Source organism: Papio anubis, chromosome 10 (assembly GCF_008728515.1).
Source record: "Papio anubis isolate 15944 chromosome 10, Panubis1.0, whole genome shotgun sequence".
Lineage (NCBI taxonomy): Eukaryota > Metazoa > Chordata > Mammalia > Primates > Cercopithecidae > Papio > Papio anubis.
The window spans coordinates 52,645,957-52,662,864 of record NC_044985.1 but is presented as its reverse complement, the minus strand read 5'-3'; the positions used below and the strand labels follow the sequence as shown (position 1 = coordinate 52,662,864).

Sequence of the window (16,908 nt, the reverse complement as noted above, 5' to 3'; positions counted from 1 at the left end):
GTATAAGAAATCACACAGGCCGGGGGCGGTGGCTCACACCTGTAATCCCAACACTTTGGGAGACCAGCGGCTCACGCCTGTAATCCCAACACTTTGGGAGGCCAGTGGCTCATGCCTGTAATTACAACACTTTGAGAGGCCGAGGTAGGCAGATCACCTGAGGTCAGGTGTTCAGGACCAGTCTGGTCCACATGGTGAAACCCCATCTCTACTAAAAAGACAAAAATTATCTGGGCATGGTGGCAGGTGCCTGTAATCCCAGCTACTCGGGAGGCTGAGGCAGGAGAATCACTTGAACCCAGGAGATGGAGGCTGCAGTGAGCCAAGATCACGCCACTGTACTCCAGCCTAGGTGACAAGAACAAAACTCCATCAAAAAAAAAAAAAAGAAAGGAAGGAAGGGAGGAAGGGAAAGAACAAAAGAACGAAAGAAAGAAAAGAAATGAAAAGAAAGAAAAAAGAGAAAAGGAAAGGAAAGAAGGAAGGAAGGAAGGGAGTGAAGAAGGAAGAAAAGAAAAAAGAAAGAAATCACACATACATATACACACTCTTTTAACAAATTCACAATAACTTAGGTTCTGTCTCTTTTAAAAAAGGGAACGTGAACTCTGTTCAAGTAGGCAGAAGCCAAAAGGACTTCATATGTTAATGGAACAAAGGGGCCTACCTTTTTGCCTTTTTAGGGTAAGACCCTAATTCAGAAACAGTGATTACTTGCCCTAGAGTGTGGGTTAAAACAAATACAAATTCATAATATAGACTAAAAGATACATTTCCTACTCATTTCAAGTTATGTTAGTGGGTATGGATGGACATAAAGATGTGGAAGATGTCTACATCTTTAATGTGGACATTAAAGACCACAAAAGGAGGGAGGGCGGGAGGCAGTGAGGGTTGAAAAATGACCTATTGTATATGAAATTAATTATTCGGGTGATGGGTACACTAAAAGCCCAGATATCACCACTATACAATATATGCCTGCAAGAAATCTGCACTCATACCCCCTAAATATATACAACTTAAACATTTTTTAATGCTATGGAAAAAAAAGTATTGTTTTACCACTAGAGGTATAAATACTCATTTTTCCTAAAACATTATTTGCAAATAAATTTAATTAATTTTGTTTACTGCTAAAACTAATTTAAGTTATATAATATTTGGCCAGATTGATTTTTTAAGAAAATATAATCTAATATTTTAAATGTATATTATTAATCTTTTGTCTCAGAAGATGTTTAAAGATACCATTTTATACATTTCAAATGAATTAACGAAGAAGCTAAAAAGCTTTCAAGGATAACTGTGTACCTTTATTTTTCCTTCTTTCTTCCACCACAAGTGGAGGCAACAAAGCCATGCCATGTTAGAATTAAGGGAAACTTGAATTTAACTGAAAAATTGTCTCGTGGTCCAGTTGGGTTGATCTCCAGCCACTTCTTTGTATTCCCAGATGATGCATTCTCTGATTTGTACCACATTCTGCCATTTGCACCATCTAATCCACGCAGCCATTGAAATGTCATGAAAGGAGTTATTTCTGCCCTTGTATTCCTAAGACTCTTTCTCGATCTTCAGATTACAAACGAAGCCCTCAGTAACATCCGCACTGTGGCTGGAATTGGAAAGGAGAGGCGGTTCATTGAAACACTTGAGACTGAGCTGGAGAAGCCCCTCAAGACAGCCATTCAGAAAGCCAACGTTTATGGATTCTGCTTTGCCTTTTCCCAGTGCATCCTGTTTGTTGCGAATTCTGCTTCCTACAGATATGGAGGTTACTTAATCCCCAATGAGGGGCTCCATTTCAGCTACGTGTTCAGGTGAGGAATATCCAGCCAAGGTGAGAAAAGATCAACACACAAGGAAGGAATAGCCTGGTTCTGTCAGTTAGCTTTTTTGCTGCTTAACAAACAGTCCCAAGCTTGGTGTCTTACAATAGGTGGGATTAATTATTTTTCAAGATTCTGTGGGTCGTCAGGGTGGTTCTTCTGACCTGGGCTGATTCAGTCAGGCTTCTGTGTATTCTTCTGTCTCCACATGGCCTGTCAAGCAGATGAGCTTCTTTTCTTCATATTATGGCCTCAGAGTTCCAAGTGCCACAAAAGAGGGCAAGCCCCACTGTGCAAGTACTTTTCAAGTCTCTCCATGCAAAGAGACTTTCTAATTTTCTGTTTGGCCAAAGAAAGTCATACCATCACGCCCAGGTTTAAGGAATAGAAAAAAATAGAATCCACTTTTTGATGAGAGGAGTAAAAAAGTCATGTTGCAAAGGGATGCATGATAGTGTGAATTAATATGATCATTGTTTATAAACTATCTGCCACAGATGTTAATGCTGAGAAAATCTAGAGGCCTTGGCTAAGATGGTTCATAAAGAACTGTTTTATGTGAACTCCTCTCTTGCAAAGAGGGCATGTTCCCAGCTGACTGCTCCTAGGCAGAGACAGCATAGGCCATACAGGTAAATGATGTTCCATTCGTATAGCCAAAGCCTGCTTTTCTAATAAGATTAGCTTTGAGTCCAATTTCTCACATTTCCAGAGGTGAAAGCCTAAGGGAGTCAGCGTACTGGGGAATGAGGTACACATGTATATGGGTGGGGGAGAGGGCCGGGTATAAAGGTGGAGATGGTCTGAGAAAGGTTTGGAGGGCAGGGAAAAGTGGTCCTATAGGAATCTGTTCTTGGGTTTCCTCCTCTAGCCATGAGTCCCGCCTTCTCACCTGGTGTCTCTTTCAGCACTTCTCTCCCGCTCCACTACACCCACCCAGCCAGGAAAGTCTCTCTTTTCTAAATCTTTGATATTTAAAGCTACTAATCTAAATTAGAAAAAAACGCAAACCATTGGGTTATTTTTATTTAGTTTATATTAAGGTTTTAGAATAATTTTTTGCCAACGTGTAAAAATCTGGGGCTACAGGCTGGGTGCGGTGGCTCACGCCTGTAATCTCAGCACTTTGGGAGGCCAAGGTGGGTGGATCACTTGAGGTCAGGAGTTTGAGACTTGCCTGGCCAACATGGCGAAATCCCGTCTCTACAAAAAATACAAAAAAATAGCCGGGTGTCGTGGTGTGTACCTGTAATCCCAGCTACTCGGGAGGCTGAGGCAGGAGAATCGCTTGAACCCAGGAGGCGGAGGCTGCAGTGAGCTGAGATCATGCCACTGCACTCCAGCCAGGGTGACAGGGTAAGACTCCATCTCAAAAAAAAAAAAAAAAAAAAAAAAATTCTGGGACTACGGAAAACTGAATTTCAGGCTTCACTTTAAAAATTGGAAGGTCATCTTCCACCATTTTCCATTTCATTTCAAGTGCTTTTCATTCCCTTAGGCTTTAAATTGGGCTCCTGGAGATGTTTGGATTTGCAATTCTGGCCTAAAACAATTCCTGCTTATGAACTGAGCAGTGTGACACACAAAGACACATCCCTTATCCCTATCCCCATCCCAGGCAGACCCTCTGTGCATGACAGTGCAGGTGAACAGCTTTGGGGGCTACTACTCACATCACAGTCTGTACAGCAACAAAGTTATCTCTCATTATATTTATCATTCATTCATTCATTCACTCACTCTCATTAATTAAGTACATGTTGAATATAGTTAGAGGCTAACACAAGAAGAAGGAGACAGGCAATTTCATCTGTCTTGCTCTCTGAAGCATAACTTATATACATACCTGGTACAGAATTGAAGCTTACATCATCAATCATTATCTTTTACATATCTATTATAGGTTCAAAAAACTGTTACAATTCTAGAAAAATCAACTCAATCTGGTGATCTTTCAAGCCTGCTTTTTCTTTAAAAAAAAAAAAAAAAAAAAAAAACCTTCAGAAGTCTTTTTCCCCCTCCAACAATTTTCTTAAAAGAAGCTATTGTGGTCAAATAAAGGTTTGGAGGTCTGAGCTCTCTCCTTCATGCTCATTCAGTCCTCTTCTTACCCCTTTTTCACAGAACACAGTTGGAAACTGCTAATCTCTTAAACACCACCCTCTTCATTCCCAGACAAATCTAAATCTAAAGTGACTTGCTTAAGGATATTTGGTCCTTTCCTAGCAGAACCAGGGCTAGATCCCCAAACTTCTGCCCTCAGGTCATCACACCAACTACTCCTCCCTGCTCTCTGCCTGTGTGTCTGTCTGGTTACAGGGTGATCTCTGCAGTTGTACTGAGTGCGACAGCTCTTGGAAGAACCTTCTCTTACACCCCAAGTTATGCAAAAGCTAAAATATCAGCTGCACGCTTTTTTGAACTGCTGGACCGACAACCCCCAATCAGTGTATACAGTAGTGCAGGAGAAAAATGGGTAAGTGTTGGAATACTATGCAGCCATAAAAAGGGATAAGTTCATGTCCTTTGCAGGGATAGGGATGAAGCTGGAAACCGTAATTCTCAGCAAACTAACACAAGAACAGAAAACCAAACACCGCATGTTCTCACTCGTAAGTGGGAGTTGAACAATGAGAACACATGGACACAGAGCAGGGAACATCACACACTGGGGCCTGTCAGGGGATGGCTGGGGGTAGGGGAGGGATAGCATTAGGAAAAATACCTAATGTACATGACAGGTTGATGGGTGCAGCAAACCACCATGGCACATGTATACCTATGTAACAAACCTGCATATTCTGCACATCTACCCCAGAAGTTAAAGTCTAATAAAATACATAAATAAAATGTGTAAGTATTGATGAGGGGTAAGGTTGTGCGTGTGTGTGTGTGTGTGTGTGTGTGTGTGCAGGACAGCCATTAGGGATGGCCATCAATACCACTTGGCTTCTAAATTCCTGCTGTGTATGGGTTGATTCATACGTACTCGGAGTGGACACAAAGTAGATTTATAACTACACAGGAATAAAGTAAATTAGCATCAAAAATTATTCCTAAAGCTGGCATTTGAACAAGGCGATGACTTTCAATGAATGCTAAATTCTGTGTAATATAAAATACACTTAGTTCCTGAATGAATGAAGCCAGTTGTCCTCTGAGATCTGCCTAACCACTGTATTTTCTATTGATGTTCTGATACGGAATGTAGAAAAATCAATTCTTCCTGTCCAATAACGTTGATTTAATTCATGTTCATCTTGATTCAAGTTTTAGCTTATGTGGATGTCCAGAAAATTAATTCAATCTTGACAAAATATCTTCTTCTAATTGATAGATATGTATTTTTAAATCTTCTCTACCTATTTTTGAAAATTTTAGTATGTTCCAGAAAGCAAAGCAAACCTAAACACTAGTAAAGCTAAGCTAAATTCGTTATCTTTCTAAATTTGTAAAATTTCTCCTTCAGTTCAGTAAATGTAAAGTTTCTGTGTGTTCTGTTAAATGTCTATCCATTTCTAGAGTTTATAGGTTAGAGAGTTTTAAGCACACCAAAGTACAATAGAAAATATTCACCTTTGCAGTACAGACCTCAGGTAACTTTCTTTCTAGGTCGTTTTAAGTGTAACATTATTTTTAGTCTTTGGGGGAACAAAGCTATAGGGTTTGGACAGTTACTGGCTTCTGTGATGTAATATCTTCCAGCTGTTCTCTTCTATTCAGAATGTCAGGAATGGATGGCAAGAAAATTCCCTTAGGTTAGACTGGGAATGGGGGAGTCAAATGTCTTTAATTTTGTTGCCCAAGCCTTTCTTTATACTACATCTTTCAGAATAGAAAATGGAATGTCCTTTTATTAAGTTACTGTCTCTATACTTTGCATTTTGGCAGCGTGGTTTGAAGGTATCTCAAGTAGGGATTTTAAACTCAAGATTTAGGTGTGTTTTCAATATTCTAGGCTCCAGTAAGAGCATCTCTAATTTTGATCCTCCCATCCACAGAACAACTTCCAGGGGAAGATTGATTTTGTTGATTGTAAATTTACATATCCTTCTCGACCTGACACGCAAGTTCTGAATGGTCTCTCAGTGTCGATTAGTCCAGGGCAGACACTGGCATTTGTTGGGAGCAGTGGATGTGGCAAAAGCACCAGCATTCAGCTGTTGGAACGTTTCTATGATCCTGATCAAGGAAAAGTGGTAAGCCACACAACCTTTTTGAGAATTTTGCCTTCTGCAGACTATTTCCAAGGTTTTGGCTTCAAGTTTTTGCTTTGCCAGACTCACTGTAAAATGCTTGCCTTAGGCATTACCCCATGCATATTTTCCAGTCCCAGTCATTTGCTGCTTCGCCTTATTCTCCCTCACAATTTCTAATGTCAGATTTTCCCCAGTTCCAGATGGCCTGCTGACCAGTTAGGCAAAGAAAACTGGGCACACTGCAAAGCTGGAGATGAGTGTATTTAATAGAAGCATTCATTTACCCGTAAATGGAGCAGAAAGTGCAGACTAATCAGAAAACTAATGACCAGGAATGAAAAAAGTAGAGTGATAAGGGAAATAATGATAAATGAGCAAGAAAGGAGATTTAGCATGAAAAGATCTAAGACAATCCTTGTTCAAGAAGCTGAAATCTAAATAAGGCAAGGAACTCAGATTGAGAGCCATGTACCGTAAATCTTTGGCAAAGATATTTGAAATTTTGGTGAATAGCTTTGTTATTTATTTTTCATAACATTTCTTTCTCTTTTCTGTCCTTTTTTTCTTTCTTTAAAAGTAATATATACATAAGGTCACAAAATCAAATAACAAACATTTATAATGAAAAGTTGCCCCCCTGCTTTATGCTTACACTCCCACTCCACATTTCTCTGCCCAAAGGCAACTATCTTTGACCACTTGATGTTTTTGATCTGCTGATGATTACTTTTATGTCTTTAAATAATGTGCTCCTGCTGTTTCATGATTTAACAAATTTAGACTCTCTGTGATTTATTCTCAAGAGATAAAAATCTACTTACCCTCACCACCCCCTCCTTTTTCCTACCTCCTCCCAATGTAGTTATATCATTTTTTAGACCTTCTATTTATAAATCTGTAAACTTCTGATCTGCTTCCGTTGCTCTTCCACCACCTGTAGATAGTTCCTCTTGAATTCTCGCTTTCTAAAATAAAAATGTTAGCAATCCTACCTTTATTTTCACCTCTTACTCCCTTCTTTTACCTCTTAAGTTCTAACTGCACTATTATCAAGAATTCAGAGCACATTCTGTTTACAACATTATCTTTCCTGCTTTCACTCTAAGTTGATTCTAAAAGTTGAAAACCAATTGACAGCTTTTTAAATGATTATGTAAATATTGTTCATCCCTTAGTCAAATAATGAGTTACATTTGTGTTATATTTTTTCTTGATTGTTTTTCTGAAAGGTTTCTTTTTTTCTTGTATTCTTTGTCTTTATGAAAACCTTTGTGTTCTTCCAATGTCCCTCTCAGGCCATCTATTCCCTCATTTCTGTCACTTGCAACCTTTGCCTGTTGAATAGTTGTCGTCCTGTGAGTTCCCTGTGATATTTCCTAGGATTAGGATTCCTTGGATTAGGATTCCTTGCATTATTTCATAGTTCCCATAAATGCCCTTTTCATAGTTTTCACCCCCCTTTGTTGGAGCTCATCCACAAGTAATTTTCTAAGAAATCGTTCATAGATATAGGTCTGAAAAAGTTTTATTTTGCTCCATACTTGATTCACTGTTGAATGCTAATATTTTGAAAGTGGCCTTTCTGACTTCCCTGAATAGTATAATCTTTAGTGTAATGAGGACAGATAACATTATGAAAAGACATGCTGAGAAAAACTTGAAAGAGGCAACTAAAGATTTCCTTGCATAAAGCAAAGCCAGGGCTAATTGTTATTGAGAAATGCTTTATACTTTTTCTAATAGTGTTTGCTTTTTCCATTACTTAGAAATTATCTTAAATATAATCTGTTCATACCATTTATCACCATTTTTTCTGAAATAATAGGGCCAAATACTTTACAGTAGTACGTTAGGCATACTGTGCCTTTAATATTCTAGGACTTTTTTGTGAACCAGCTCATGTTGTAGATATTCAAGTACCTGTACTTCACTGCCTAACTAGACTGTGAGTTCCAAGGAAACAGAGATAATATTTTCTTTACGTAGCAGACATAGTCTGCTTAGGATGGTGCTTTGTGGCAGGTGATTCAAATATATGTTTGTTGATTGACTAAGTGAATAAATGTATTCCTTTTTTACTTGGTTTTATTACCTCAGTTATTCAGAGAATGGCGTTAGTAAAATCAAGAAAACAGGTTTGATCCTTATATTGCCCAAAAGCTTCCCAGACAAAAATCCTTTCCGTAACTCATGAGTCTCAAAATAGAGCAACCCTGTATATTTGTAGAGAGTGTGCTGCAGCAAAGTAAGGGGAAGTTGTTTCTTACCTGAATACCTGAGCATCTTTCTCATTTGTTTCACCTGTAGAGCCAGAGTTCAGGAAATAAATAGTCCTATAGTCTGATTAGTGTTAACATGGATGCCACTCCTGATAGACATTACATCCACAGGTCAAAGGCAGCATAATTTATTCCGTAATTTTAGCCTTGGGATTGCTGTCTGTTAAACAAGCCAAATGTCCTGCATAACGCCTAACGCTAGCATATGAACTTTCCTCGCTGCTGAAATTCTGAAAACTTAATGACCTGTCATCTCTTCTATTGGCAGATGATAGATGGGCATGACAGCAAAAAAGTAAACATCCAGTTCCTGCGCTCAAACATTGGAATAGTTTCCCAGGAACCAGTGTTGTTTGCCTGTAGCATAATGGACAATATCAAGTATGGAGACAACACCAAAGAAATTCCCGTGGAAAGAGTCATAGCAGCTGCAAAACAGGCTCAGCTGCATGATTTTGTCATGTCACTCCCAGAGGTGAGTACGAAGTCAGAGCCATTCCCTGGGGGAGACAAGGATGGGGAGAAGTAGAACGACCAAAGTGTACAGGTTGAGCATCCCTAATCTGAAAATCCCAAATCCAAAATTTTCCAAAATTCAAAACTGTTTGAGGGCCAACATGATCCCACAAGTGGAAAATTTCATACTTGACCTCGTATGATGGGCCACAGTCAAAATGCAGTCAAAACTTTGTTTCATGCACAAAATTATTAAAAATATTGTAGGAATTTACTTCTGGGCTATGTGTATAAAGTAGATAAGAAACATGAATTTTGTGGTTAGACTTGAGTCCTATCCCCAAGATATCTCATTATATGCAGATATTCCAAAATCTGAAAAAGTCCAAAATCTGAAATACTTCTGGTTCCAAGCATTTCTGATAAGAAATATTCAATCTGTATTATGACTGTGGCTCTAGAAGGTCAAAGGGTACACAATTTATCTCACAGTGGCCCCGGACTGTCTTAGTTTTTTAAGCAAAAGAAATATCCTTCATCAACATACTCTTTAATTTTGGAAAATATTGGATTGCCCAATGCAATGGATGCTATTTTTGTAGAATTATTTTGCACATTGAGCTTTAGTTTAGCATAGTGGGGAAAAGCCTGAGATTTGGAGCTGACCTGGGCTTGCATCCAAGCTTTGCCACTTAGTAGCTTCATAGCTTTGGGACAATTATCCTTTCTGAGATTGTCTATTCCATCTGCAAAATGCAAGAAAATAACGTTAAAATGAAGAAAACACACTTAATAGCTACACAAAGAAAGCTGCCGCTGGTATTACTGCCATCATCATTATTTCATTACTTGGCAGTGTGTACCATGGGTGGTGGGTAAGTTGCACCTGCCTTGGTGTCTCTTACTTTGCCAGAGCCAAGTCCAGATTTCACACAATATTGTCTCTGCATTTTCCCATCCACCAAAAGTCCCTCTTAGTTTTGATCACAAGAAAAATTAAAACATGGAAACCAAATTGTAGGGCCAAATTTTACCTTTTACCTTCTCTACTTACTTTTTAAAAATATCCCTGGGAAAATTGTTTTTCTTTATAAGTGATTATGTTTATAAATTTTGTGGTGTTTGTGGAGGGCTTTTTGTTTGCTCTTTTCACAGTCTCCTAAGTGTTAGGCTCTTGGCCCGGTTCTTACCTGTTAGCCCAATCTATAAGCACATGGAAATTACTATTTGCTGAATCCAGAGTTCAAAAGCAAAGCTTGTGTGTCTCCTGGGAGACTCATTTATCCCACAAACCCTTATTGAATACCTACTCATTTGGGGCGAGGCGCTGGCATGGAGCTGGTTTACTACATTGTCCTCATACAGACTTCCCCATGGTACCCTTCTCTGAGCACTTTGTCTCCACAAGGACAAAGCAGATTTTCATGGGTCTCACCTGGCATGATGGAGCTTTCATCAGGAGGCAAGGGAAGCTGGGGAAGGAAACAACTCGTCTTGTGGAAGGCAGGAAGAGCAGTAGTCAAGGGACTCAAAGGAGAGACGGATTCACTTTCACCTGGATTCAGATTTCACTTTCACTGCTTGTTACTTGTCCTTACACCATTTTCTTACCTCCCTGTGCCTAAGTTTTGTAATCTAAAAAAAATAGGGTGGGTATGGTTTCTGTGTGTATTTAATGATAACCTTGCTAGAATAGTTAGCACAATACCTCTATGGTAAACGCACTGTGAATGTTAACTAATTTTTATGTAGCCATCCCAGGCATGAGTGATTTTTTCTTCCTAATTTTATCTAACACTCACAATAAATATGTGAAGTGAGTGTTAATACTGCACCTCAGATGACTAGCCAGCTCAAAAAAATGTAAATAATTTATTCATGAACACAAGCTAGTAAGCAGCAGAGTGGAGCTTCTAACCAAGGCCTGTGTTCCAGGTTGTCGCCTCCCTAATACAGAAATGGACCAGAAGATCTCACAAAGACATTTCCATTCTTGAGATTAGTCCATCTTGGAAGGATTTTTCCAGATAAGAGTGTAGAATCAGACAGTCTCAAATCAAGGAGGATCTCATATATGGGCTCCTACCTGGACACAGGGAGGAGATTGAAAATATAAACCTAAAAGAAATGCAGACATGAGGAATAAAGTCCCCTTGCTTCCCACATCAAAGGTCACAAATTCCATGTTTTTCTTATATTCCTAAGTGGATTTGACATCCTTCATCCTCTAGGAGGATTCACTCACTATTCCCTAGTTCAACAAATAAATAATTTAAATTACAGAGGAGAACTTGACATGAGTTCTGTACAGCACAGGAGCAATAACTGTTTCTATTTCTCAAACTTCCCATACTTCTTTCAGAAATATGAAACTAACGTTGGGTCCCAGGGGTCTCAACTCTCTCGAGGGGAGAAACAACGCATTGCTATTGCTCGGGCCATTGTACGAGATCCTAAAATCTTGCTACTAGATGAAGCCACTTCTGCCTTAGACACAGAAAGTGAAAAGGTAAGTACTGATTTTCTAAAGTCTGATATCGTTACAAATGAGTCTTTGGCTGTAAAATTTGTCCTTATAAAATGGCATTATCTTCAGTTTTCTGATTTATTAACAGTAGAATTTGGCAATACTTTATGGAACCAAAAGACAATTATCTAGAGCAAGTGATTTACTATAAGATTGCTTCAAATAAAATATTTTACCTTTAAAATAAGAATTGTTTTTAAGATTCTTTAGGCTAAGTGACATTTTTTTCCAAAGGCAAATGATCACCTTTCTTGAATAAAGTGAAATAATCTAGATGATCCGTTATAAATATTTTATAGTTCTAAAGGTATGTGACAGAGAAGGTAGGCCACATACAACACAAAGAAAGAGGTAATATCTGATGTGTGGTTTGCATGAAAGAAGATGCAATTGAGCAGAACACAATTATGAAATTTAAAATGTATAATTAATGCCATAACAATTGGGATTCCATTTTGGAGAGAGCTAAAAAGTCTTCAATGAAGAGCAGTATCAGGAACGGCCACTTAACTGCCACCCTCCATTGTTTTCTTGGTTTCATTTCAGGAAGCTAAACCATCAAATATTGTAAAATTACATAGAGGCTTCATAGTTTGCTTCCTTCTTGCTCCACTGAAATTTCTCAGCCTGTGCACTGCCATTGAAATCACTGATGCATTGCACTCAGAGAATACTTAGTTAATCCTCTCTCATGTCAAACCTTTGGATTTGCCCTCAAGTATAGAATTGTTATTCAGGTCATGTTAACTGAACTCTCATGATGGTGGGCTGGGGAGCAATCATGCATCTTTGCATCAACTTTCCATCTTCTCTTTGCAGACGGTGCAGGTTGCTCTAGACAAAGCCAGAGAGGGTCGGACCTGCATTGTCATTGCCCATCGCTTGTCTACCATCCAGAACGCGGATATCATTGCTGTCATGGCACAGGGGGTGGTGATTGAAAAGGGAACCCACGAAGAACTGATGGCCCAAAAAGGAGCCTACTACAAACTAGTCACCACAGGATCCCCCATCAGTTGACCCAATGCAAGAATCTCAGACACACATGACGCACCAGTTACAGGGGTTGTTTTTAAAGAAAAAACGATCCCAGCAGGAGGGGACTGCCGGGATCGTTTTTTCTTTAAAGAAGAATGTTAATATTTTACTTTTACAGTCATTGTCATACATCAGAATCCAACCTAATTTCTAGTGACCTTCCATAATAATTCTGCTTTAGATGTATATACAGAAAATGAAAGAAACTAGGGTCCATGTGACGGAAAACCCAATGTCAAGTGGCGGCTCAGCCACCACTCAGTGCTTCTCTGTGCAGGAGCCAGTCCTGATTAATATGTGGGACTTAGTGAGACATCAGGGAGTAAGTGAGACTTTGAACTCCTCAAGGGCAGAGAACCGTCTCGCATTTTTGAAACTTCAGTGCACACAGAGGCGTGTCTGTAACAGGCATTCAACAAACATTTCTTGAGCCTGACCAAGGTCAAATTTGAAAAGAACAGAAGGACTGAAGACCAGCTGTGTTTCTTGACTAAAGTTGTCTTTTACGTCAACCCAGCTTCCTTTATCTCTAAGGCTGAGGATAGGGAAGGGGTGGATGCTCTCAGGCTGAGGGGGCAGAAAGGGAAAGCATTGGCACGGGCCTTCCAGTTAGGGCTGTTGATTTATGCTTCAGCTTCAGAGTGGGTGTAGGGGTGGCGAAGCTACCATTACTGTAAGAACCTGCCAGTGTGGCTGGAGCAGGGGACTCTCTCCCAGGCCTTGTACTCCTCAGCACCTCCCTGCATGCTGATCGTTGTTTTTAGTTTCTGCAAAATTCTATTCATGAAATGAAAATAGTGTACTTTACTTTGCTGTAGTTTCATAAGGTGTTATACAAAAAAGCAAGTAAATATGGCAGAAAAGCACTCGTTTGCCCCTGCTCCCTCAAAACACCACATAATGACATAGAACTAAAGGTGGCAGGAATCTAGAAGAATGAAGAAAACACAGTGATGCCACCTGCAAAATCTTGGGAGCCAGAAAGCAAATGGACAACTGATAATAGAGTTACAAGATGAGAGAAAACAAAAATGTAACCTGTTAGTCGGGGAGCCTAGAAACGTCCTGTTTTGTACCACAGACCCCTAGAAAGGTCAAGATGTAAAAACACTGGGTCCTTCTGGAAGGAGGAGGCAAGGGCACAGAGGGACTGAAGACAGAGGAATGGGCCAAAAGCCTGTATGGAAACAGAATTGCAGAGCCCTGCCTGCAGCAGGATGGCTGCCTTTCCCCAGTTCCAGCGAGAGACTGAATACTCCCCCTCTGAGGAGGCTCACAGGGAGGTATGCACTGAGACACACAAGGTGCAGTTGAAGGGGCAGCTAACATACAAGAGACAGGGGGACTGAGTGTAAAGCTGTGTATGAACAAAAGAACTTCCAGCCCCTCTCCTCTGGCAGGAGATTGAAGAATGATTTTCTGGGGAAACTGGCCAATCTAAGAAAAGAGGTTGGGCCAGGTGCTGTGGCTCACGCCTGTAATCCCACCACTTTGGGAGGCCGAGGCGGGCAGATCACGAGGTCAGGAGATCGAGACCATCCTGGCTAATACGGTGAAACCCTGTCTCTACTAAAAATATAAAAAAATTAGCCGGGCATAGTGGCAGGCGCCTGTAGTTCCAGCTACTCGGGAGACTGAGGCAGGAGAATGGCGTGAACCCAGGAATCAGAGCTTGCAGTGAGCCGAGATCACATCACTGCACTCCAGCCTGGGCAACAGAGCAAAAAAAAAAAAAAAAAAGAAACGAAAAGAAGTCAAGGACCTCATCCTTGGAATCCTAAGAAAATTTTCCAGCCATATTACCCTCCTATGAAGCCCACCTGTCAGTCAACAAGCACCCACTCAATCAGAGCTTCCCCAGGCTTTTCAATGTCTCCCTCTTGTATGGAAATTGACCTCCAAGGACCACCAGACACTGAGGAAGTATTTTAACATATAAAGCAAAAGCAACAATAGGACAGCTGGACAAAGGAAAGTAGAACTAACAGAGCCAATGCAGTGATTAGGAAAACACTCAAAACGTGGTAATAAATGTATTCAATGAGTCAAGATAAGATATTTCCATCTATTTAAATAAAAACAGGAATCAATAAAAATGAACATACGAAAAAGAGCTCTTGTCACAGAAATGAAAACTTTGAGAGCAGCACTGCACCCACGGTTGCCACAGACCTATCCTGCCATCATGTTTTCTCCCTACTCCAGTTTCCTCCCAAGCTCACTCTACGTAGATGGTTTTTCTTCCCTTAGCCAACAAATGAAATTCTGCCTATAAATTAAACTGGGACATTAGGATATGGAGGTTTATTATTTACATCTCTTTTCCAGTGTTTCCTGGTATATAACAGCAAAGATGGTTTAGCAAGTTAACTGGTCAGGCCAGAATTCTTGATGGTTGCCAAGTCAGGAGGCAGATGGTGAAGGAATGCATTCTGGTTATGAAAAATGGCAATGACAAGTTGCAGAGTAAAGATGCCTTTTAGAGGAAATTAAAGTTTGCAATAAATACATGCTAATCCTCTAATTTTGATTTAAAAAGACTAAAGCTATTGTTTTGGCTTGCATTTAAAAGAGCAAGAGCATAGACTCTTGTGCTGGGAGGTGGCCAGTATCCTGGAAAGGAATTTATGGAGTCTGAAAGAGGAATTAATACAAATTATATTTTCTTTTTCTTTTTTTTTTTTTTTTTTTTGAGATGGAGTCTTGCTCTGTCCCCCAGGCTGGAGTGCAGTGGCGCGATCTCGGCTCACTGCAAGCTCTGCCTCCTGGGTTTATGCCATTCTCCTGCCTCAGCCTCCCAAGTAGCTGGCACTACAGGTGCCCACCACCACACCCGGCTAATTTTTTTGTATTTTTAGTAGAGACAGGGTTTCACCATGTTAGCCAGGATGGTCTGGATCTCCTGACCTCGTGATCCGCCCGTCTCGGCCTCCCAAAGTGCTGGGATTACAGGCGTGAGCCACCGCGCCCGGCAAATTATATTTTCAAATAAGATACTTGAAAGTTATTGATATGAGGGAAAAGATTGACTAAAGAGGGCTTGAAATTGAGGAAATAATTGAGGCTCAGTGACAAGGTAGAAGATTACAGCTTCAAAAATGAATAAATAGATAGCATTGCATGTTATTTTACAACACCAGAGGGCGATGATGTCTACATTTTTAACCTGCATCCTCTATCGCTGACAAAGATTTGGTCTCTGCAATTTTACCTCATTGTTTCTCAGAAGACCAAGGGGCTGGCTTAATTTGTTCTGTTTAAACTTATTGCAAGTCTTTCTGTAATTTCCTAATGTTTTCATAATGTGTTGGTGTTGTGATCAGACTCTCCTCATAACCCCAGTTAATAAAACTTAACAGGAAAAAAAAAAAATAGAAGGATTGGAAGATAAAGTTGGGGAAATTTCTCTGAAAGTAAAACAGAAAGATAGAGATGAAAAGTAGGGGAAAAAAAAGAAAAGAAAAAATTGAGGGTAACCTTTCAGGTGGTGCAATAATTAGTCAGTAGTCTAGTTCCAGAGAGTTCAGAGAAAACTGAGGGGCAGAAATTATTTTTAAAAATAGTCTAAGAACATTTCCTATAATTGAAGAATATGAATTTCCAAGCTGAAAGAGTTCACCTAACACTGAATATAATAAATAAAAATCCTATTTGGGCACATTATGAAATTTTAGAAAATGAGGGAAAAGGAGAATATTTTCCAGGAGAGAAGGGGGAATGTGTGACATATAATCAATAAAGAATTATAATGATGTGACCGGGCACAGTGGCTCATGCCTGTAATCCCAGCACTTTAGGAGGCTGAGGCAAGAGGATTGCTTGAGCCCAGGAGTACAAGACCAGCCTGGGCAACCTGGCAAAACCCCATTTCTAACAAAAAAGGAAAAGCAAAAATTAGCCAGGCATGGTGGCATGAGCCACTCGGGAAGCTGAGGTGGGGCAATTGCTTGAGTCCAGGTGGTTGAGGCTTTGGTGACCCAACATCGTGCCACTGCCCTCCAGCCTGGGCAACAGAGCAAGACCTTGTCTCAAAAAAACAAAACAAAACAAAAAAAGAGCTCTAATGACATAGGACCTTTTGACAATGAAACTAAAATTCTTAAAGATTTGCCTTCAAAATTCTAAGGGGAAATCATTCTATATGTAGGAAAGCTATTCTCAAGAATGAGAGAGGTCTAAAGACATTCTCAGTCATGCAGGTCTCAACACCTCTACTCCCCATCTTTTCTCAGGAAGCCACAAAAGGGGGTTCTTTTTAAAAATACGGGCACAGACAAAGAAATAGGAAGATATGGGATGTAAGAACAGATGACCTAACTCGAGAATGAGGTGCTGGGAATGTCCAGGAGGATTAGGAAGGAGCTCACAGGATTACAGGTGTGCTTTTCCCATAGGAAGGAGCCAGACTGAGGCAGGGACATGGGTTCTGAGAGGAATGTCCCCCAGAAAAACATGGGGCTGCTGGACTGCCTGATGGGTTTGAACGCTGAGAGAAGACAGAACCCTCTGCTAGAGTTTGAGGGTAAATTAGCAATGCATAATAGAAGACAGAGTGAGATTGGAGATTTTTAGCTATT

General features: G+C 40.1%; 1 protein-coding gene across 2 annotated transcripts in view; it reads left to right on the top strand.

Annotated features, from left to right (window-relative positions):
• ABCB11 (ATP binding cassette subfamily B member 11) overlaps positions 1-13,197 on the top strand; it is a 112,652-nt gene extending 99,455 nt beyond the window's left edge. For both annotated transcript variants that reach the window (XM_009182379.4, XM_009182381.2), the window contains 6 exons: positions 1,582-1,823; positions 4,152-4,308; positions 5,834-6,031; positions 8,579-8,785; positions 11,129-11,275; positions 12,113-13,197. In XM_009182379.4, coding sequence (XP_009180643.2) covers positions 1,582-1,823; positions 4,152-4,308; positions 5,834-6,031; positions 8,579-8,785; positions 11,129-11,275; positions 12,113-12,313 — 1,152 coding nt within the window. In that variant the 3' untranslated portion in view covers positions 12,314-13,197. The remainder of the gene's footprint in view (positions 1-1,581; positions 1,824-4,151; positions 4,309-5,833; positions 6,032-8,578; positions 8,786-11,128; positions 11,276-12,112) is intronic.
• The last annotated feature ends 3,711 nt before the right edge of the window (positions 13,198-16,908 follow it).